Consider the following 22,924-nt stretch of genomic DNA (forward strand, 5'->3'; position numbering starts at 1 on the left):
AAGAAAGTATAATTTAAGTTAACTATAATAAGAGTAATAATAAAATCTATCTATTTTTATATTCTTATTACTTCTTGTTCTATTATACTATTTATTATATCTATTTATATTTTTATAGAATATTAGAGATAATATATTATTCTAACACTTATTACTATTTTAAGATTAATAAGATATCTTATCTTAGTACAATAGTAAAGTATATAACCTTAAGCTTTATAATATCTATTACTTTCTAACGTATATATCTATAGGCTTTCTACCCTCTTACCTCTTATTAATGATAGTATCTTACTTATTCCTTATAATACCTTTTAACTTTATCCTATCTATGTCTTTTTTCTTATAGTTCTATCCTTATTATAATAAAATATAGCTATATAGCTAGAATCTAAGAAAAGTTTATTATCTAGAGTTTATTAACTAATAAAATTACTAATATTAGTTCCTTAAGGTGTGAACACACGCCTATAGAAGGTGTTAGAATGGCTGACTTAGCTTACTAGTTATAAGCTAAGCCTTAGCACGGGTACGCAGCGTAGCAGTCAGCCTCCTTTATGCACCATTACCAATTCCTATAAAGCTACTCCCATTCTCTTCTATTATACTCTATCTATCAGATACTCCTCTACGACTTATCTATACTCTACTCTATCTCTCTACCATACCGTTATCTTGAACGTTATAGAAGATCTTTGGAAGTCATGGTCCGGTTATTAATCTCAGCACACCTTATCCTTACCTCACTTCTTATCATTCAAATGCCTTTAGTTAATGCAGAATGCCACTGCTGTCGTTTCAGCGGTGCAAAAGATGCAATTTGCGAAGATAATAATCACGGCTGTGTCCCAGGCAATCATGCTGCTCCAGGATCTACATGATGTTTACTTGGCGCATACGCCTGTTGCAATGATCCGAACTACCCCAATCTTAGCTGCTTTTCAAAATGTAAACCAAATTCGCATTGAAAAGTAGGGAGCAGGGCTAAGGGCAGAGCAATATGTTCCATGGGGTTGGGCTATACTATCTCTCCACGTGTGGCGGAAAACCCTAGGTGGCGGCATCCCAGCTATACTCTTCCCTACAATAAACGCAGCTTTAGTTAAGGAGTGGACACAATCTTAGGATGAATAATTTTGTTCCTTACTATCGTCTATTCCAATCTCTTTTCGAGGAAGCTATTGCACTCCTCAAGGTATCTCTATCTATTGCTAGCATGTATAGTAGTCCCAATCGCGTAATAGGTATGCGGGGGGTGGCGACAGCCCGACGCATGGCATGATCATATTTTAAAATTAGCCGGACACCTAATTTCTTCACCCCCCGTAGCCTCCAAGCCTCTCAATCGTCTTCCCCTATCTTTGACTGCCGTTAACAGATCTGAATATTTCTCATACGTTTTTTTGCTTTCTGTGTTTACTAGAGTCTTCTACATACTAATCTTCTAGGCAAACGTAATAAACACCGTTATACTACTTTTATGGTAGCCCTAACACAGCCGGAATATCTCCGGGCTCATATATTTTCTTACTGCGAAGATATTTTTGCTTTTAGGGAAGCTACTTAATTGACGTGTTAGCTTTGTTGGTAAATGGTTGTGATCGATCGAGGCGATGTCCTTCGTCAACTCTACTCGTGAAATGCGCGACTTAGGTCTCTCTGTAACAGACCTATAAAGAAATCAAGCGCAGGCTGTGGTTTTGCGGAAGCCTTATGGTCTAGAATGCACGAGAAGTTGGATAGTGAACTGGATCTTGATCGTTTGCTGTGTTGTTAGAGTAGAAATGATCTTTTTGAAGTACTACTTCGTCTTTCTGAAAGACCTAGTCTGCGTGGTGACGCAGCGAGCTACGTCAGTACTAATATCGCGGATATCGCTACTATCCTGGGCAACGCAATTTGTGGATACCAAGCCCCTGAGCCTAGTTAGTACGATCGTTGCTATCTCGCACTTCTCTTTTGCAGCAACTTCATGGAGGGCTACGATGCCAATTTCCATCTCACAGCTGAAAGTTGTACGTTGCTCTTTTGCTCTATGTCTAGAATGACGGTGAGTTGACTAGTGACGTAGCGACAAACAACTCTGTCAGGAGCGTCTGACCGATTGCAGCAGACCCATTTTCTGAGCGCACGCCTCCCAGTATACAAAAATGGTTGGAAGACTGCGGAGATAGCTGTCTAAGTACGCACAAGTTGTGCCCCATATCCGAGAGGGCGTCTATCCCTACTCAGCTGATCGAAATGACCACATGTGCTTCTGGATCAGGACTAAAGCTTAGACTTGTTTCTAGTTTCAACCCACAACGAAAGACATACGCAGCCTTAACTTACTGTTGGGGAGGTCCTCAACCAATGCAATTGAGCCAGAACAACATCGAGTTCTACCAGGAGTCAATTACTTGGCGCGATCTACCTGCTACCATACGGGACGCCCTCGAAACCACTCATCGTCTAGGCGTCCAGTACCTGTGGGTTGACTCCCTATGTATTATACAGGACGCAGGGGACGACAAGAAAGCGATCCAAATCGGATTATGGCTAAGATTTATACCCATGCTAAGCTCACCATCATGGTTCGGCGAGGTAAGAGTGTCAATGAAGGGTTCTTGCAATGACGCACCCTTCCCTTTGGAACAAGTTGACTGAGTTGAGAAAGAGAAACAAACAATTTTGTCGATCTCACATTTAGAGCTGCACTAGACATTGATGGCAAAGCAACACTCGACACCACAGTCTGGGCAACACAGAAGTACGTTTTGTCCCGCTACGTGGTCATGTTCGGAAGTTGGCAGACATCATGGTCTTGTAGAACGGAGAGGCACCTCCACAGCGATGGTTGGGATTTGAACCTTCCTTCTTTAACACGAGATCCTTTCTGCAGAGACCGCTGAATGGATGTTACATGGCCATTTGCTGCTGATCATGAGAACGCAGCGGAGATCCGTGCAGTACAAAGGACAGAAGCTGTTATGTTCTTCTCGGCCAATCCGAATGCTAGCCATAATCACTAGCCTGCACAACCCTCCGACCTGTACATTGCGCAAAGATGGGAGTGGATCGTGACTAGATATACTTCGCGTTCCTTCGCCGAAGCTAAAGATAGGTCTGTGGCTTTGGCGGGCATAGCGGACAGATTTGCACCATTGATTTCAAAAGGCCAGAGATACGTCGCTGGACTTCGGAAAGTAACATGCCCGCAGAGCCACTGTATTGGAATGTTGGGGATGTGCTCTTGGATCGCCCGACTGAGTACCAGGGGCCATCTTGGTCGTGGGTCTCCATTCAAGGGCCTGTCAGAACTGGTGCGAGATGCACCTGTCCCGTCGAAATCCATTTAATCGAGTTTAGCTTGGACAATCCTGTGGCTCGATTTGGCGCTGTACGCAATGCTGTGCTTTCAATGGAAGGGCATTCTATGAGTGTGGAATGGAAGACATACGAACAAGATGCAGATGAGCATCCTGTACGCACTGGCAAATGCAGATGGCGTAAAGCAGACATTGAAGGCGAAAATTTCCTTGACGTCAATCTATCAATAACTCCAGATGCACGAGAGTATAACTTTGAGTAGCAGGAAGCGACCCTTGTTGCCTTCAACTATAGCGAGGAGATGGCTGGATTAGGTGCAAGCAACGGTCTTATTTTGGCGCAAGCAAAAGAAGATGGAAGCCTCAGCCAGACGCAGAAAACCTATCGCAGACTAGGATTCTGGGGGCTCTCATCCTATTCCTATAATCAGACGTTGAGAGAAAACTGGGAAGATCACGTGCCTATTACTTCACCTACTGAGTGGCTGATCAATGTCTTCGTCATAGTACAATAGCCACTACCTTCTTTCACCTACCTTAAATAATCTTATAAATACAGCTAGAGGCAAGGCTTATTTTACTATCATATCAAACCCCTTCTAACTAATACAAGGTGATAAAGGAGCCGTCTTTTTCAAAAAGACAGGCTTAGCGTTTGGACAGGTAGAAGGGCAAAGGTTATTGACCACCCCCATAATAAGTAAAAGTCACCCCAATAAGCAGTTCCATGCCTATCTTTTTCTGTTACCTAAGGAAGTTTATTCTATTATATTCCTGTAAAGTAAAAAAAGAGAGAAAATAATTTTCTTCTCTTCTTATTACGCTTTTTTCTTCTTACTCTCTTACTTATCTCTCTTTCTTCTAATTTTGATAAAGAAAAGAAAGAAAGAAAAAGTAAGAGAAATAAGACGTAAGAGAAGAGAGAAGTAAAAAAGGAGAAAAGAAAGAGAAAAAAGAGAAGAAAGAAGAGAGAGAGAAAAGAGAGTAAATTATTACGCTAGATAGTGAAGAGTGTACCAATACTAATTATGTTTTTTAACATAGAAAAGGTGTTATACTAATACTAACTCCTGTCTTATAGGGGTGACGTTTACTTGTTATAGGGGTGGTTAATAACCTTTGCTAAGTAGAAGTGGTTAAGAATAATTAGCTACAAATGCCTACGAAGCAGGCGTTGGAGATGCAGTGAAAGTAGGATGAATTTGTGGCCGAGGGCTACTTATCTCTAAAGAGGTAATATGATAGATACGTAGAGTTATATAGCTATAGAAGCGGCCACGTAGAGAAGTATAGTATAACTCTATATACAAAATAATTACGCGTAAAGAGGTAGTAGTAAGTATTTACGTACTCACGTTGCTAATAGCTCGTGAAGCTGGACTAATGAACACCTATATATTCACTTTGCTTAAAGTTTGTAAAGTATAGATATAAGTGCCTACCCTATTAAGTCACTCTTTCAGCACGTTCTGGTGGCTACAGACATTCAATAGTGAAAAGTAAATAGTAGATTAAAGCGACCGCTTTCAAACGCCAGCCTCGAAGCGTAGAGACCTTATCAGGGTAACATACTATAAATGCCAGAGATTAAAGCCTATATATTTACTTTACTATTCTCTTTTACTACTTAGGGTAAATTCGATTCTCTATTTCGTATCAAGCTTGTGAGTTTATCATTTCTTAAAGAAGAAATGTAGACTATATTCTAATCTACTAAAATCGGATATTTAAGCAAGAATTCGTCGTTAAGACAATGGGATGAATTTAAGACTAGATCACAAATTACTTAATGATTGAACTCCGAGTTTGTGATGAGCAAAGCTCAATCCCTAATTCGAAAAATAGTCATTTAGTAATGTTGATGGGTGCACCTGTGGCTAGTATTTATAGGATTAACCAATTAAATCACAGAGTATCGTAGGGTAGAGTTGGGATATGTGGAGTGTGCTCGACAGGTACAGAGTGCTCGACATGATGCTGGGTTTTCTTGATATGATCCAATTCCTTCCATCCGCTGTTTTCTGTGATTGCCTCGATAGATTCTGAGTCCATCTGATGCCATCGAGATTGGCGTTTCGATTGTAACGGCCAGCTCAGTTGCTTTGAGTGCTGCCCGTCATGTTGCTGATTCAAGGTTGGATTGGCACGTGAGACGCCAATGCTGTCAACGATACTGCCACTCATACGCTTGATGAGGGGCATGATATATGGAAATGATCCTACAAATCAATCAGTACTACATTTTATGAGACTCCAAAGGAATTTTGATCGACAATACCACAAACTATTCCAGCATTGCACTCAATAGCACCCCACACTGGTACCATAGAAGCATGGTAGGTAAAATCTCCGACTCCTCGAAAGTATATCATGTTACGTAATCGAACGATGGAGCATGCGATAGCCAGAGACCCTGCGCAGTAGGTAAAGATTAAGGAAACTACTTTCTTGTCAGGAAACGTGAAGCCGTTGGGGTCTAGAATACTTACCTTTTTTCTTCCTCTTCATTTTTAGACCGAGGAGGGTTGGTAGAGGTAGAAAGAAGATAATAAAGTCGAAGATTGTGTTAACTGTTGATGTAAAAAAGTTCATAGCCATCATATTCCAGCAGCCCTAAGTCATGTCAGCATACATTCGCATCTCAGGGGCCTTACTCACGCGTGGAAATGTGTCAATACTCCAAGCAGCGCTCATTGGTATACACTGAAAAATTGCAGCCTATAAAGTTTCAATAGTCAACCACTTTTGATTCAAAACAGACATGATACTTACGAAAGTAGTAAAGATCGTAAAGATACATACTAAGCAGCCAGTCCAAAATTCGACCTTTTTTTGCATACCAGGCGCGGCAAGTAGGTGTAATTGAGCGAGCATACTGGCTTTAATCAACCTATGCTCACTGATTAGCAATACATCTTCTAAACGATTCGTAGACGTGTATAGATTTACCCGACAAGTGCCTGATACACGGAGTTCTGTGCTAATCCAACCTTCATGCTCGCTTCCAACATTTTTGGTCTTGCGCGCGAGTATTCAATATGCTTACCCATACCAGTCACGATTTGAAAATGAATCAACACACATGATGCAATATCCACGGATGAGACAACGACAAGCCATTCCGCTAAGTTCAAGCGCGTAGTTTTCAAAATATACAAGCGGCTAAAGAGTCTGGGCTGAAGTCAGCAAGGAATTCACCAAGGGCAAACAATGAGTGATTTCTTACCGGAGGGTGACTATCAGAAGCGCGAATCCGAGACAGGAAAACGTAATGGAGTATAGCGTAGGACTGACATCTTGCTCCATATATCCGGGATCCCCGGGCTTGAGAGCCATTGCCTCGAGGTTTTACAAACGTTGCGAGATTCGCGCGGGGAGAGCTTCGTGTCGGGGGCGACTGACTGAATATTCTGACGCTCAATGTCAGCGTGAGCACACACCCTTCTGTCTTCAAGACCCTTCTCTCTTTCATACCATGCTGTCTTTAAGATCATGCCGCGTCGCTTCTCCGTGTATGAAGACAATGAGCCTTGACTCGTCCGGTCTACCAAGCGAGGGAGTTCGTTGCAAACTATGTTTCTCATATGCCCCACATTGTGCCGTACCTCAGCACTAACACATGGAATTACAACGTTGGACCAATAAGTCCGTGCCAGAATCATATCCTAAGCCGGGGATCAAAACCGCTTTGGTCGTAGTAGCCTTTGGAGAAAGTGCGGGGAGTGGCAAGAGAGTTTGGGGTTGTCCCGGGGTCCAATTAGCTTGATGACGCCAGCCCACGGTAGTTGGATCGGTGTACGGACTGAGTAAGTTAGCTAAGCACTGGTGATTTCGTCAGGGATAGAGCGCAATGCATTCGCGAATGTCTCCTGACCAGTCTGTTGTTTAATTCGTGGATGCGTCGGGTGGCTGTCCCCTTTACCTCACATTCCCGCGGCCTCCCCTGTGGCGCCTTGACATCAACCCGCGCACTAAAGCTTGATTCGATGTCGAGGCATGAGACGGTAATAGGGCTAACGCGCAGACAGGTCTGAGCTCATGCGTGTGCCGTGCGTAGCACCCTGTTTTTTTTCGGCTCTATGATCGCGCAGCCCCAGTTATGACTCGCCCAAGAGTGATGCTTGCGGATACGGCCGGACAGTCTCTTGTTCATACTTACTTGGGGTTAAACGGCTGATTCGTGGTCATAAATCGCGACGTCGTGCTAAGGGGCTCCGCGGAGCGATGCGAGGAAGGCCTCAGATCAAGGCTCTACTTCTGAACTTGTGTGATAATAACATGACAGCCACTAGGATATAGTGGTTACACCGTCTAGATTAATAACTACGTCCCAATGTTGCTGCGATATAAAGTTCTAGCCAGAGTTGTTTTGTTAGTAGAGAACGAACTTATTGAGACAGCCACCGAATTGAGGTTATATGAGACCGAAGATTTCTCACTCTTCTAAAGCGGAACCTATCGGCGTGGAAATCTCACTTTACATTATTTCTCGTACCTGCCAGGTATTTTCATGATATGGGACCAAGAATTCGCCGGTTTAGTATGGGAACTGCTCCTATCTCAGCACTTTGCCTCGCCAGGTAGGATATTGAGGCTCGATCCACGTTCAATCCTAACACGAATCTTTCACCTTTCCCATGCCCAGCAAGGTGTTGTCATTCTAGAAGTTTGCACATGCCTTGCATTATCCAGGTGTTGACTTCTTCTTAATCAATCACCAGGATTAGGGCCAGTCTTTTCCGGACTGAGGCTTTTCAGGCACAAGACCTTGCAGCCACTATGGGAATTGCACCACTTAAAATGCTTTTGTCGTTGGTACTGATGGCTAGTTGTCTTACCTCAAAATGATGGAAGTATGTATGCGAACGACGGGCGCAAGACTTGGCCAGTCCCTTTCGGCTTCCATATAGCTGTTGATCGTCTTGCTAGCAATATGCGTAGATTATAGGAGTACAAGAACAATATTGAGGGAATTAAAACAAGGCAAAAGGAAGTCTCAAAACATCTGGCAAGCGAGCTGGCCGCCTTTCTTCCTATATGCTAGGATTGAAGTTGGATATACATAGTGTAACGTGGATATATATATGCTTATCGGATTGTAGTTTACCTCTTTCGTTGTTATTCGATTTAGCATTATGTATGATAATTTCTTATATTGAGAGCGAAGGTGTCAGACGTGCAGTTTGCATGCGATGAAAAGCTGCTGGTTGGTATGTCTATTCTTCATCTAGGGTTGGCCATTGGATTGGTGCCATCAGTACTGTGGTCTTTGCTCGATTGTACGAAGCCAGCCTCGTACGAAAACACAGATCTTGTTACTATTGGTATCCTTAAGCAATCCATCTCATGCGTCAATTATCAAAATAAATGATTAAGCCAGAATCTCTCCGCTCATAGAAATCATCGCTACGCTTGAAGGTTATTCAGATTGAATCTGTTTTATTCGGTTTCGCAGAAAGAACGTCAAAGAGGTTGAGAGTGTAGTCATACATCATGAACGTGATGCTACTTGACAGCTGTTGCACACCATTAGCGAATCGCTCATCATGATCAAACCACAGACGACAAGTGCTTACTGTTAGTCTCACGAGCCTCGGCGTGGTAGCCTTCCAAAAGACAAACAAACCTCCAGTTATCAACATGTTTGTTGCAGCCGAAATCATACTACGTCTGTGACTTCCAATACTCTGCATTCTAGTTTTGATATTATCAAATGGCATCGACGCATAGCTATACATCATCAGCCTTTACATGAGAACAACAGATATCAGACACTTACACTGTCATGATGCCACTACCAGCTCCTGCGATTAGGGTGGTTGTCGTGCCATCCACATTTTCTGGTAACACTTCTCCCAACCTATCTTTGAGTACGCCAAAAGCCGTAAAGCGCACAGCGCTGTTTGTACCCTGCTTACACAGCACTGGCGTAAGACCCCTCCATAAAGAGAGCACTCCGTCTTGTCGTACTGTATGCGCCACTAGCTGCGACGTAGAAAGCCGTCCCAAATGGCCTCCTGATGCAGCATCGTGTATGACTCTGGTCTTCAATGCCTCACCCGGTGTAACAACGAGCACACTTTCCGTAGCTCCAGCGCAAAGCCCTGACGTGAGGTCGAGCCAGGGATTGCGTACCGCAGATCCATCCCTCATAGTCGAAGAGGAAAAGTAGGGTGTTAAGTTTCTTTTCGCGGTCTCGAAGGAGAAGAAGCGAACGCCGCTTTTGAGCGCATTGCTTATCGCGAGAGTTTGACATCCAGCGTATACGCCTATCGTACCAGAATCTTGCAGTGTGGATCTGAGGATGGCAAAAGATGATGGGGATTTTCGGCCGGATGAGGAGGAATCAAGTTGACGGCGGGTTTTGATGAACTCAGCTGGGTACTGTTAACACGGTAAGCTTTTACCTGGCGGTGAATACGAGAATTGCAATATGCGCGACACGGAGGGGAGGCACAACTAACTGTGACAAAGGTTTCCGATGCGCCAGCCAGGCCGCCTGCTATGATGCTGATGCCAACTGAGTGCGGCGCATGTTTCATGGTTTTAGTTTCTCATACGGGGTTTCGTGTCGTATTCGACTCTCTAGATTTCTTTCCGTCCCTGATAGACCAACGGGTTGCACAACGTATATCTATGCGCCTTCAAGGACATTGGGCGTCAAAGCTTGGGGCAGTGTGCAGATGTCTCTGAGCCACAGCGCCAGCGCTCCCACTCGATTCTGAGCATACCTGTCGCAGCTACTTCGGAACATGTCCGAAGTCCAAGACGCGCAAAACGGGTGCTAGCATCATTAGCTTGTTGGAACTAGTAAATGTAACTGGAGATGGTGGCTCGTGCTGGCTCGGACGTTGACCGAGATGGTAAACACTTTGGGGATTGGGGAGTGGGAGCTTGAGGTCCGGGGCTCGCCGTTAGTAAGTACGGTAAGGAGCTTGGCTACGCACAGACTTCGCTCAGAGGGTGATTCACTGTGGTTCCAGAAAAAACAATCGTCGCAGCCTGATGACACTGAGGATGCACCGCCTCAATGAGAAAAAGCTGCACTTAGCTATATACCACAAGATCAATGAACATGGTAGATAGCAGAATCTATAAACACCACTTCACCGTACCGAAGCGTGCAACGACGTCGTGCGATCACGATGCGTTTTAGGCAGTCAGCACTACCTGTTTGATCACAAATAACGCGTCCAGTTGTATCAGTCCAGTTGCCAAGCCGTTGGTGAACATATCACGACTTGTCTAGTCATCTCCAGTTTAGAGAAGTCTCCTGCCGGATGCCTATTGTGTGCAAATTACCATGAATCAGACATTCCTGACTTGGAGTATTCACGTTGAGCGATTGGCCCTTGAATCGACATGGGTCTGTACACTGGCTGTCATGCAAGAGGAGTTGATTTGTTTGTTCAAATATCTCCTATCTAGGAAGGGGAATGTCCCAAAGTACATGGGCATTCCTACTGAACACTTTCTCCTTCAAGTTCGTCTCTTCCGTCCAATCCAGTACCTTCTCAACAAAAGGTCTGATGTCTAACCCTTCAAATCTAGTGTGCGGCCAATCTGACGCGAAAATAATCCTGTCCCCTGCAAACTTCAACAACTCGCGTGCAATACCCTCGACTCCGCCATACTCCGGATCCTTGTCGAACCGATAGGCGCCAGAGAACTTAAGGTATGTATTGCCGCCTTTCAATAGGTTGACCAGAGATTGGAAGCCAACGAGGCTATACGGATCGAAGGGTATAGTTCTATTCTCAGGAGGCGGCAGATTTGGCGCGCCAAAGTGGGCGATGGAAAGTGTGACACCGAGGTCTGCGACAATGGGCTCAAGCTTCGGGAAATCTTCCATGCCGATGTACAGCTCAAGGACCCAGTTGAGTGGCTTGATTATCTGGGCGTAATGTTTGACCTGTGCCTGCAGCTGGGCTTTGGTGAGCGTGATGTTGTTCGACTTGATGTTCAATCGCACGCCCCGTACACCAAGCTTGTCCCATTCTCGCAAGGTTTCGAAAGAGATTGTATTGGCATCGAAGCCTACGACGCCGCGACCGTGCCGCGTACCGAGTTTCGTGAGAGCGTTGATAAGGAGAGTATTGTCGTTGCCATATATCGAGGGCTGTACAATGACAATGTTTCTCATACCAATCGTCGATTCGAACGACAGGGCGTTGGAAAGATTGTGCAAGCCGGGCGTGTACTCGGCACCTGCCACCTCCGGATAATTTGGATCCGTTACATGCATATGGGTGTCCCAGCTATGCGCTGGTATGCGCTTTGCAATTGTCGCATTATTATCGTAGGCAACATGCTGGTTCGCAATACTAGGGGCTAACTTAGCTGACCGGGCAACTGTCCGTAAATAGGGTTGGGCGTTTGTAACAAAGATCTGGATACAAGATAACAAGACCGTAACGAGGATGATTCTTGTGAAAGCCATACTGTATGGATGGATGACTGCTGAAACGAGAAGCCACTTACTTGCGCCGTCGGAACTGCGATTTATATACGATTTTCTTGGGATCTATAGTCCGGGGTCGCATCCTGAATGATCTCGATTTTCCCGCCATCACGAGCGAATTCAAGGAGAGTTTACAGCGGCAGTGAAATAATTTAGCATTGCAATTGACCGAGATCATCTTGTATAGTTCCCGGAAAAGGCAATCAGTTTGCGGAAAGGACTAAATCAAAGCTTGCAAGGATCAGATAGCGTGCCCCAGTCTCCTTATCAAAAACTGCGGGACTTTCACGCGTTCAACGCCCGATCGGTTTACTTCCGTTCTGGCTGAAATATGCCTAATGATCAGTCAGACAATTTGGCTAGCTCAATACCAATGCTAATGCCATTCACCTCCAGGAAGTTGCGCAAGCTGAGAGGTGGATGGCAGCCAGACGCTTTTCGAAAAACATGGTACAGGCAAACTAACACGCAAATCTTGTGGGCATGCTGTGTAGAGTATTCAGACCGATCATTCGGATGATCACCGAACGCACTTTTGCCGTTTTCGAGAGCTCGGAAGTTGACCGAGCTAGCACTCCACCATCGGAAGATGACCGAATTGCCCTGCATATGGCGTAACAGGGGCTATACCATCGCATATTGCGATGTTTCTCAATTATCCCTCCCCCACAATTCCCCATACCCCAGAATATCAAAATAATAATAATAGGAAATCTGAGGCAGCACTCAACATATAAAGCCTTAGTACTTCCACAGAGGTCTGCTTCAAACCCCCGTTTCCAGTCCTTGCACGCGCCGAGGTTTTCGCCATCCTGATCTGATATGAAGATTGCTACTAGAGAAACTATGGTCAAGCTGCCTCCACCATTCTATATTTTTGCGGTAGTGGTATTGGCTTTTGGTGGCATTCCAAAAGGTCAGCTTCTCTAGATGTCATTCGAATCACACCGCTAATACCAGCTGTAGGTTACGACGAAGGTGGCTTCAGCGCTAGCGTAACTTTGCCTGCCTTCAAGAATGACTACAACTTGAATAGCACGGCTTGGAAGAACAACGCGACCGGACTTGCCAACCGCACCGCAAATATTAGCTCTTTTGGAGTCCTGGGTGCTGCAGTAGGTGCCCTAATCGCATACTTCCTAAACGACAAGATCGGACGACTATGGTCTTACCGTGTCGCGATTGTGATTTGGACCAGTGGGATTTTGATGCAGGTTTTCTCCTCTGGTATCTTCGAATTGTTGCTGTTTGCCAGGATATGGGGCGGACTCGGCGCGGGCGGTCTCACTGTCATCTCACCGCTTTTCCTGTCGGAAATCGCACCTACAAGAGTCCGAGGGATGATTGTCAGCATGTACATGGTCGTACTGTTGACTTTTCTGGCCTTAGGGTTCTTCATCAACTATGTTGTGAGCAAGACAATGAGTACCTCCAGGTCGCAATGGCAGATCGTCCAGGGAATTCCACTCGTTCCTATGGGTTTTGCCTTCGTCAGCTCATTCCTCATCCCCGAAAGCCCCCGCTGGCTCGCCACCAAAGGCGCCAATGAGGAGTGTCTCGTTGCTCTAGCTCGATTTCGCGGATTGCCGGAGGGTAGTGCAGAGTTGATTGCGGAATACGAAAGAGTCCAGATCGAGGCCAATACGCTGGTGGAGATGAAGAGCCTATCTTTGCTAGAGACTGCTAAAGAGTGTTTGGCCGATTCGGACCTGCGTAGTCGGTATCTCCTCGCCGTTTCAATGCATACTATTGCACAATGGACTGGAGGAAATGGTATTACGTATTACATCAGCGACATTTTCCAGTACGCAGGTGTCAAAGGACCTCAGACATCTTTAATCACCTCGGGCGCTTATGGCATAGTCAAGCTGGTCGTCACAATGATCTTTGCCTGGGGCTTGATTGACAAGCTTGGGCGAAGACGCTGTTTCACTGCGGGACTCATCTTACAGGGCGTAACCCACATTTACATGGCCATCTATTTTGGGGCCATTGGCCAGGGGAATAAGCACGCGTCTGATGCCGCTATCGCCTGCGTGTTCATCTATGCCATCGGCTGGTCGCTCGGGCTTTGCACAATTCCGTACATCTATTGTTCTGAGATCTTCCCAACAAAGGTACGTAGTTTTGGATATGCCACAACCATGGGACTGCACTGGTTCTGGCAGTTCGCTGTAGTACGAGTGACCCCAGTCATGTTGTCTGCCTTGAATAAATGGGGAGCGTATACCTTCTGGGCTTCAATTTGCGCGATCGGTCTAGTTATTTTGAGGCTGTGGGCACCAGAGACCAAAGGGGTACCACTGGAGCGCATGCACGAGCTGTTTGAAAAGCCCTGGTACAAGTCCGGGGCAGCCAAGCTTGTATACCTAGGGAACGCCATATGTGAGAGAAAGGATGTCGAGAAGGTTTCGGTTGAGCACAAGGAGATTAACGCTTGATATACTTCTTTCAATGAATCACATGACCTATTTTCATTGAGAATATCCCGTGCACTACATCGCGCCGTTGCCTTTTGTGAGTATCCAAACATGCGATATCGAAGTGACGCCTACTGTAGGATAATTTTCTCCGCGTGCCAGTTGCAAACGTGCCGAGTGAGTGACTTGATGACAAACCAATACGCATTCAAGTGAGAAATATGAAATAACTTCAACATAGTCAGAGTGTATCTTCTTGCAACGCCTTTTCGCACTGGCGGTCAATGAATTTCAAATTCCGGGTTCATCGTGACGCTAAGAGGCTCAATTTGGAGGAAGGCCCCATACATCTCCTGGGACATGTCCAACAGATTATACGTTCCAGTTCCATCTATCTGTCCATTGAAGTACGAAAGATCTAACAGTATGGGTTCATCGTTCTGCCCAACACTTCCAGGCATGTCATTTGCGGATGTAGACGGATAGTATATATCCATGGGTAAAGGCAGGAGAGGATTATTGGCGGTCGGTTCTGTCGCGCCGATAGTTGGGACGACAGTTTCCAAAGATGCCGTTTGGATTCCAAGTGCTCCGAGTTCCTTCGATATGTTGCTTAAGGCTGTATCAATGACTGGCAAGATAATTAGTGGATATTTTTGATCTGGGTAATCTTACTTGCCTGGGTTTGTCTCCCTCAGACGCCCCAAGGCATCTATGCAGAAATTGAGTCTTTCAAGTGTATTTGGTGCGCTGTGGCCGATCGCCTGGAGTTCTAACAAGAATATTGAAGCCGCGGTGTAGACACTGTACGCCAGGCTCAGGATAATATGACCTTCACCAAAAGCGCGCTTGTACAAACTATACAATGCAATGATGGATGTCGCAGATGACACGCAATGAATCAGCGGGTTACGATCAGCCATGGCGCTCGCCAAGCCAGACTCCCTGCTCAATTTAAGTTTTGCGCGATTCAGTAAAATGTTTATCGTATGATAGAGACAGATGTTGCTGGTTAGTTTTTTATGCCTGTAGAAAAGATCGAGGAGCACTCACTTGAGGGTAACAATGTGGCTGGGCGGACAATCTGACTGCATCTCCGCAAGATTGATCTTTAGATGTTCGGGAAGATCTCGCCACCAATCTTGCAATTTGGAGCCTTCCAAGATTGCACATTGGTATGCATTACTGGGGGGAAGCTCGTGGGAAGGATTGTATAAATGTATCAATATCTGGTTCAAGATTTCTGCCAGACTACACATCTGGATGAAACACGAGATTGAATGAGCCTGTCTTGGTCGATAGCTGACAGAAGGGAGCCCATGGGGGACCCAGGGTTCAATTTCCGCTGTGTCATCCACTGTCATAGTCAGGAAAAAATCGTGTGAGCAGAATCCATGTTGTACTTAGCACTCGTGGTGGACTGATCTCGGAATTTTGAATCATGGGAGCCCGGCCAAAGTACAGGGATATGAGCTTGTCCCAGAAGTAACAACTCCAGAACAAGCGATTGCGCACTTCAATATCTTCAGTGGAAAAATGCCCTACATCTGCGTATCGCTTACCGTCGACGCAGATACCTATATCGTCGATCAGTCGGAATGCCATGCCACTGTATAGCCAAGCTTGAGTACGGTTACCACAACCGCATTGTTGAGCGCTAAGTAATAGAAGAGCTTGAACGGTAGGGATTTTGCTGTTTCCATGTTGAATATCTCTGAAAAGATCTTCAACTGCCCATTTGGAGAAAGCTGCTCCAGCGTCAAAAGGGGCGAGTAATTGTTCCATACCCGACTCGCCACGACACCATCGGACCGAATGTGAGAGCACGGCATTTAGTAGTGCCTGTGAGAAGTAAGGTCCACCAGTCTTCATATCGCCTATGGAAAACTGTCAACTGAAAATACTATGAGTCGAAGAAAGCTCTTACGTGTGAAGGCAGGCCGGTAAATGAAATTGAAGAGTGGCTGGATCCAGCAGAAATGAGAATCTATGAGAGATCGATAGGGCTCCTATACAAATTTACTCAGCTGCCATACCTAGCAAGATCTACGGATAACGAACAGGCGTATCCGCAAGCTTTTCAAACGCTCTCTCGCGCCATGCATTGTTGATCAAGCTCTGCTTCTTAACAGTCATCTCTTGATCCAATTGGTCCTGACCTATGTGGTGTGTCCGGATACTACTAGGAAGCTGGAAAAGGCTCGTGGACTCAGGGAACGACACTCCTGCATCTTCTTCAACCCTCAAAGACTCAGTAGCTCTCGCTATCACGGGATATGGAAGGACACCCGATGTGAGAGATGGTATTTCTGAAACATGGTCGGGCGGAGAGTCGCTTGACGCAGCTTTGGAGCCTGCAAGCAAAGCCTCGAGTTCTGCAACTCTTTGCTCTAACCGCTGCGTATACGACAAACTCGGAGAACTAGAAGGCGTCAATCTAAAAGTCGGGACAATCAAGACTTCTTGTTCATCTTACAGCTTGTAAATACACACGTCGCCACGGATCCTACACCTGTTACAAACGGGATGCCCACCATCACACTTAACCTAATCTTATGATCAATTGATCTGGACCCGACGTATATCATCAAGGTTTGCAAACCTTCCGCTTGCGACAGACGTCACATGAAAAAGCGCTCTTCTTTGGGACCGAGCCGCGTTTCGCGCTGGGGCTCGACATTGCCACCATGACACGTGACCGGTTGACTTCTTGAGCTTCCATCATCTCGTATTCGAAAGAAGTTAAGCAGCCTCGGTCATCATCCGAGGAATGTGACGTGTAAGCGAGTGACAGGTTGTTGTTTGAAGGGTTTGAGGGAAAAGGACTTTTAGCCTCGGTTGACTCCGCGTGGACGCTCATGTGATCTCGAAGCTACTCCGCCCATGCGCATCTTTGACGAAGCAATGTTCACATATCTGTAAGAATAATATATAACACCAGGATTGACAAAAAATCAATTGATCTCTCCTTGCCATTGTCTCCTACCTCAGTTTAATTGCGACCTGCGCCACGGTCCTGAAAAGCCGCAATCTTAAAGTAGCGAAATACTGCGTGGGGCTCTACGAATCGAGAATATTATCCAAACCCATTTTTCAGATTCCCAGGTATGACTGGCTAGTAAATAGTAGCTTGGCGAGGTAATGCTAATAATAAGATGCGGAAGAAAGACTAGCCTAATATCCCATTAACCGCCACAGGATCAGTCTGACTCTGCGCTAGTCCTGTTTAACGTCGTGTTGCGTACGCCAACTCTACTAGCGCAAGGAGGCACCGCCTTGGACCCAAAAGCGCTGTGCAATGCGCGAAATAGAGGCGTAGGCTACGTTTATTCGGAACCAGTTGGAAACTCAACAAGGATCTCGTTGAAGTCCTCTCAGCTGATAGGTGCAGCAACTTAGTAAAGTGGTCTAGTTAATCGCTTACGAGATGGTGTTAATGCGAGAAATGTTTTATCGCTTTGATGCTACGATTAAAGAAGTAGTGATGCGAATCAAAACTCGCAAGCAGTGCTACACACAAGGAGAGGTGTTACAGATAGTTAGCTAGGTAGCTGGCCAGATCGATAAGGCAGAGGGTGGTTATTAGAGACACGGTGTAACGCTTGCGAAGAAAGTGTAAAGTGGACGGTGCTACAGACGTTACGGCTAAGTTGGACATGGTTATCGCACCTGCTAAGTAGAAATTCACGGAACAGAAAATAGCGAAACGTTAAGAAAATTATAGTGCAGTCTGATTAATCAGAAAAAAAATTGGGGTGGTGCTTCGCAGTTTTGTTGCGAAGATGGGATGGCGCAGGGAAATTATTAAATCACTCGCGAACCACAGTGTTCAGTATTACTATCTTGTTAGGAACTTTCCTTGGTCCATGCCAGTTTCTCTTCAGTTTTCTTTTATTGCCTACTACAGGGGGGCACACAGAGAGATCTCAACAATCTCTGCCGCTTTTTATGATGACCAGATTGTTCTTACTAGCAGCATTGTGCTTGCAAACATCCTTCCCTCTAAAGGCCAATTCGAAGAATGAATAGAGCTCTACCAAGCTGTACGCAAGAATAGTTGGCAACATCAACATTCAATGTAACAAGCCCCTTGTTATCCCCCGAACACCCTTGTTGTAGTGATTGTCACTATCGTCGGGCACAGGTAGGTTCCAACGAACGAGGACAGTGGCAATTAATAGAAATATGTATTGTGTTCCTAAGAGGGTCAAGCAGACTTTCGAAAAAAGAGAGTCGCTGACGACCAGTCGATCATGTTGGACAGCAACTGTATTGACGAGCTGAATAATGATAGGGGAAGCCACAGAGAAAATGGCACTGGCGCAGAGAATAAGACCATAGTAGATGAAGAAGCGAGTAGCCCAGCTGATAAATAAATAGATCCCAGGAATTCGGTACGTCTTGACAATGAAGTAGTGGAAGACTTCACCAGCGCCAATAGTCCATCGGCGAATTTGAAGGGCCCATTCGCGAATTTCATCACCGTAGTTGGCGCCAGAAGTCGGACCGTTGATTGAAATGAGGTTCAATGGCAGGATGCGAATTTCTCGTTGTGTCATGATGGTGTAACGGATCAAGGCAATGATGTCTTCCATCTGATAAGATGGGTGGGTAAAGGCACCCTCCTCTAATAACTTGACGCTGAGAGAGTAATGAGACATGGGATTGATGTTCCATGGAATCAAAACACCCATGAAGAAGAAGGTACGCAGAACACCGGTGATGTCGACAAAAAAAGGCATGGAGTCGCGCTTGTAGATGATGATGGATTGCCAAATGGAGGAGTGGCGGTCGGCGAGATCCAGCTTGCAGTACTGGGTTTCCAACTCCAGCATGTATTCGGGGTCGAAAACGGAGTCGCAGTCGCAGTTGGTAAAAATGTGTTCGTATTTCTCATAGTTATATTCGGCATCATGACGGAGGACATGCAGACCTTGGCGACAGGCGTAGTTCATGTTGGAGCACTTGCCGCTAATCTCGCCGGGAATGCCCGAGGGGTGGAAGGTGACGATGAGACGGAGGAATTTACACTTGTACTTTGCGTATATTTCATTGTATTTAGCTTCCTTATCAGGTGTGCGACATTCCATGCCAATAATGACGGATAGCTGGGATTTGGCATCTTTTTGCAGCACAAGAGAGTCCAAAGTAGTTTGAAGTACGCTCATGGGCTCCTTGTACAATGTCATGGCGACTATATGACGAACTGCTGAGGTATTTTTGGCCGTGGCATCAGCTGATTCGGCATCTTGAGCTTTTTTGTTCTTGAGCTTGTTTCGGTTGTTGATGGCTAGTGTTCTTCGAATGGCGCAAATAGTGGCTATCAGCCAGATGACTTGGAAAAAGCCGATTATGATTATGACGATGAGGTTTGTTACTTGGTTGACGTAGGGGACAAAAGGCATCCATAATGGGAAAAGAAGAAAGATGAAGATCGTTAAGAGAAACAAAAGATTCCAACGAATATAGCGGTTGGCTGATTCTAGTTTTGCAGCGTTGATGCCACTATATAGGTCCTCATGCGACGAAGAGGAGGAGGAGGAGGATGGTAACAACGAAGGCATGCTGGGGCAACTTTGCTCGCAATTCAACAAGGGAAAGTTTTGCAGGAGAAGAACGAATATGGACAGCTTCTCTGTTTTTATGTTGCTAAGTGTGTACTTACTCGTTGTTCCACAATTCAGGGACCATTTATCTCGGTACACTTCTGAGACGTTAATGGCATAGCTGATTGGTGCTGGGAGTGGCGCCACGTGCATTGAGCTTGGCGTCCTCTGAGGGTCCGCTGTTGACCAGACCAACACGCGTGAATCTACCGTCAAAGTCGGGAATCGCTCAGCATCCACATGTTTTCTTGACTATGAGTTTAGACTGATTTCGAAAGCGATTACATCACAGATAACATGTTTGCAGCAACAAAATATTTCCATAGGAGTAGCACTCTGTGATGTGGCTTTGATGTGGCTGGCGTCGACCAGGGGTCTAGAACCCGGAACGGAAAGGCCACAGCCACGGTATTGTCATTGACCGCCTACGAAGGCGCTCGAGTAGTTGGCCTTTAGTTTATTGTTGACTGAACGCTACGTCTTACAGAGACAAAAGCAGTGGTTGAAGACAATATCCTTTTTGCGATTCAGTCCGGACCAAAGTCATCATGCCTCATCCTCAGTCCGTGCGGCCACAGCATCGCGAGGGCGCATAAATTTTCGCGCTACGCCAGCTCTGTCACGATACTTTCAGTTAGAGGTTCACCTTCAGACCTATCTTCTCCGGGACTACTAACAGACCTTGTTCTCGGTGCAAGTACAGATACGTCAGTGCTAGAGTGCAAGCAACAGCCATGCTGAAAGCGCGCTCAATGCATTCTCTTGGTCATTAAAGCAGAAAGACATTATTAGGAGATGCGAACGTGTTGAGCAGCTCTGCCACGTTCTCAATTCAATAGTCCCGCTTAGAAATGCAGCATCTCTGAGAAAAATGGAGTACATGTAGAAACTTGGCTTTGGACGTACTGAAGGCGTGCTGCGTATCTCGCACAGCGTCGAACAGCAGAAGTCATTTACCTAGCTATCGACACTCCATCCAAGAGTGAAGCACGCGACTACCGCTTCGATGCTATAGCCGGGCATTTCTCGTTGTCCCGCACAAGAAGAGATGGTTGTAGTATATCTTACATAAGTATTTAATATAGACTACGTAGAAGAATATCATACCCCTCTTGATAATGTTTCCAGATCTCACGTATCGATGAGTGGACCAGCACTTCCACTGCCGATGGCAAGCAAGATCAGATCAACTGTGAGAACCTCACCCCAGACAGTCAAACGATCGTTCGTCAACCCTCGCGCGATATCGATGTCGATAGTAATTATTACATTGCACAAAAATTGCCTTCTTATCGCTGGTGTAATACTAGCAAGACCGTTTTATATCCAAGGCGCAGACCCATCCTGCAGGGCCGACAATGTCTATCTAAGCTATGATGCTCAACAGTATTGCTAAGGTGGACTCTGAATTGGACTTAGTTACTAGCTTTTCTTATTCGATACAAATGCTTCTTATTCTCTTCATAGCTCAACAGAGGGCTCCTATAAAAGATAAAGTACTGTCGTGGTAGATAATACTACACATATTAGTTTACTTCATTTATCATGATTAGTGCGTAAGAATCAGCTCATACACTTCTAAAAATCGAGATTAGCTCAACTTAGCTTCTGGCCACATACTTTACTTCTCTCTTTCAAAGACTCCCGCCTTGCATGATAAATGCAAATTCAATCCTTATGAATTTATCATTTCCCGTGGTCTATATTGCCTAGATAGTGAACTTTTCTCGATTTTCCTTTGCAAACCCTTGAGCAATCTTCTTCACCTCCTCATCGCCAAGTTCCTCAAAGATATCGAACCCCCACCGTGACTGCACGTTAAATCGTTTGTGCCTCTCCAATCTACTGAGTTCTTCAAATGCGTCCTTTGGTAATGCCTTTACCTGTCTGTTGCTTTTGATGCGGCTCGGCGTGACGCTCTTCGGCAGCACCACGGTGCCGCGCTGGATGCCCCAGCTAGCGAGGAGCTGTCCACGGTCCATGCCTAATCTGCGACTCAATACACCGACAAGCTCATCATCCATAGTCCGCGGCTCGCCTGTCTGGTTGTTGCCCAAAGGAGAGTATGCTTCAACAAGGATTCCTTTCTCTTTGCAGAAGTCCAAGAGAGTGGGTTGTTGAAGGTAGGGGTGTGCCTCGATTTGATTGACAGACGGAACAACATCGGTTCTAGACAAGAGATCTCTTAAGCGGTTGACGGTAAAGTTTGAGACGCCGATTGCACGGACTTTGCCAGTATTGAGTAGTTTTTCCATAGCCTTGTAGGTGGTGGCTGGGTCAATGTCTACGAGGTCGAAGACGCCATCGTCACGCAAGGGGAACCACTTGCCCTGCTTGCCGTTGAAGGCACTAGAAGTTCATAAGTATGCGTCGTGAATTTATGAAAGAAGCTATACATACACGGGCCAGTGCATAAGGAACAAGTCAAGGTATTCAACACCAAGATCCCGGAGCGACTGATCCAGCGCTGCCTCGACATCTTCTGGTGCGTGCTTGGTGTTCCACAGCTTCCCAGTTATGAAGATTTCCGAGCGTGGGACGCCACTTTGTTGAATGCCATGACCTACCTCTACTTCGTTGCGGTAGATGGCCGCGCAGTCGACGTGGCGATAGCCTGCCTTGAGCGCTGTTTCCACCGCCTGCTCCACCTCACCAGGCTTGGCTTGCCATGTGCCAAAGCCAAGAGCGGGTATTTGTGCACCGGTATTGAGGGTGAAGTGTGTGGGAAGGGCCATGACTTTTATGGTGGGACGTCAACTTGAGGACGGTGCGGCCAAGACAAGATGGAGCAGTGTATATAAGCAAGAGGGTGCAATAACCAGCCATCTGTACAAGACCATGATATATATCTACATTCTGAGTATTTCCGATCTAGTAGTGAAGCATAGGGACGGGACGGAGCATTTGCCCTTAGCCGCAACCTGCAACCTGCAACCCCGCGGGTGAATTGCTTCCGGCTCCGGCGAGCTAGGGACCAACGTTCGCCCCGGAACGGATACCGTGTCCGTGCACCTCATGCACGGATTCATCTCGTGCACGCCGAACACCAAACGCGCGTCTCAGCGTCATAACTTCAACGCGCTATAACTCAACAACTATGGCTCCAATTGACGATGCAATTGCAGATTT

General features: G+C 45.9%; 9 protein-coding genes across 9 annotated transcripts; 3 read left to right on the top strand and 6 right to left on the bottom strand.

The window, feature by feature from the left end:
- Nucleotides 1-2,175: 2,175 nt before the first annotated feature.
- Nucleotides 2,176-2,514, top strand: COCMIDRAFT_67400 (uncharacterized protein; the record flags this gene model as incomplete). Its single annotated transcript, XM_007695094.1, has 1 exon — nucleotides 2,176-2,514. A coding segment is annotated over one exon (339 nt), but the record flags the coding sequence as incomplete, so codon positions are not given.
- A 676-nt stretch (nucleotides 2,515-3,190) lies between these two features.
- On the top strand, nucleotides 3,191-3,571 carry COCMIDRAFT_30827 (uncharacterized protein; the record flags this gene model as incomplete). Its single annotated transcript, XM_007695095.1, has 1 exon — nucleotides 3,191-3,571. One exon carries the CDS (start codon nucleotides 3,191-3,193, stop codon nucleotides 3,569-3,571), a length of 381 nt encoding a protein of 126 aa, XP_007693285.1.
- A 1,642-nt stretch (nucleotides 3,572-5,213) lies between these two features.
- Nucleotides 5,214-6,644, bottom strand: COCMIDRAFT_109440 (uncharacterized protein; the record flags this gene model as incomplete). Its single annotated transcript, XM_007695096.1, has 7 exons — nucleotides 5,214-5,527; nucleotides 5,587-5,751; nucleotides 5,798-5,921; nucleotides 5,967-6,026; nucleotides 6,081-6,198; nucleotides 6,258-6,479; nucleotides 6,535-6,644. The coding sequence occupies 7 exons, from the start codon at nucleotides 6,642-6,644 to the stop codon at nucleotides 5,214-5,216; spliced, it is 1,113 nt and encodes a 370-aa protein (XP_007693286.1).
- A 2,234-nt stretch (nucleotides 6,645-8,878) lies between these two features.
- COCMIDRAFT_43414 (uncharacterized protein) lies at nucleotides 8,879-9,820 on the bottom strand (the record flags this gene model as incomplete). The annotated part of the gene is made up of 3 exons (XM_007695097.1): nucleotides 8,879-9,038; nucleotides 9,088-9,692; nucleotides 9,773-9,820. Coding segments are annotated over 3 exons (813 nt in total), but the record flags the coding sequence as incomplete, so codon positions are not given.
- Nucleotides 9,821-10,728: 908 nt separating this feature from the next.
- Nucleotides 10,729-11,748, bottom strand: COCMIDRAFT_30830 (uncharacterized protein; the record flags this gene model as incomplete). The annotated part of the gene is made up of 1 exon (XM_007695098.1): nucleotides 10,729-11,748. One exon carries the CDS (start codon nucleotides 11,746-11,748, stop codon nucleotides 10,729-10,731), a length of 1,020 nt encoding a protein of 339 aa, XP_007693288.1.
- An 867-nt stretch (nucleotides 11,749-12,615) lies between these two features.
- On the top strand, nucleotides 12,616-14,210 carry COCMIDRAFT_109439 (uncharacterized protein; the record flags this gene model as incomplete). The annotated part of the gene is made up of 2 exons (XM_007695099.1): nucleotides 12,616-12,685; nucleotides 12,736-14,210. The coding sequence occupies 2 exons, from the start codon at nucleotides 12,616-12,618 to the stop codon at nucleotides 14,208-14,210; spliced, it is 1,545 nt and encodes a 514-aa protein (XP_007693289.1).
- Nucleotides 14,211-14,860: 650 nt separating this feature from the next.
- On the bottom strand, nucleotides 14,861-16,869 carry COCMIDRAFT_109447 (uncharacterized protein; the record flags this gene model as incomplete). Its single annotated transcript, XM_007695100.1, has 7 exons — nucleotides 14,861-15,197; nucleotides 15,243-15,546; nucleotides 15,593-16,066; nucleotides 16,117-16,198; nucleotides 16,251-16,611; nucleotides 16,666-16,736; nucleotides 16,792-16,869. 7 exons carry the CDS (start codon nucleotides 16,867-16,869, stop codon nucleotides 14,861-14,863), a joined length of 1,707 nt encoding a protein of 568 aa, XP_007693290.1.
- Nucleotides 16,870-18,115: 1,246 nt separating this feature from the next.
- On the bottom strand, nucleotides 18,116-19,753 carry COCMIDRAFT_41447 (uncharacterized protein; the record flags this gene model as incomplete). The annotated part of the gene is made up of 2 exons (XM_007695101.1): nucleotides 18,116-18,230; nucleotides 18,273-19,753. The coding sequence occupies 2 exons, from the start codon at nucleotides 19,751-19,753 to the stop codon at nucleotides 18,116-18,118; spliced, it is 1,596 nt and encodes a 531-aa protein (XP_007693291.1).
- A 1,751-nt stretch (nucleotides 19,754-21,504) lies between these two features.
- On the bottom strand, nucleotides 21,505-22,530 carry COCMIDRAFT_109442 (uncharacterized protein; the record flags this gene model as incomplete). Its single annotated transcript, XM_007695102.1, has 2 exons — nucleotides 21,505-22,144; nucleotides 22,196-22,530. The coding sequence occupies 2 exons, from the start codon at nucleotides 22,528-22,530 to the stop codon at nucleotides 21,505-21,507; spliced, it is 975 nt and encodes a 324-aa protein (XP_007693292.1).
- Between the last annotated feature and the right edge of the window lie 394 nt (nucleotides 22,531-22,924).

The sequence above is a fragment of the Bipolaris oryzae genome (genome assembly GCF_000523455.1).
Source record: "Bipolaris oryzae ATCC 44560 unplaced genomic scaffold scaffold_270, whole genome shotgun sequence".
Lineage (NCBI taxonomy): Eukaryota > Fungi > Ascomycota > Dothideomycetes > Pleosporales > Pleosporaceae > Bipolaris > Bipolaris oryzae.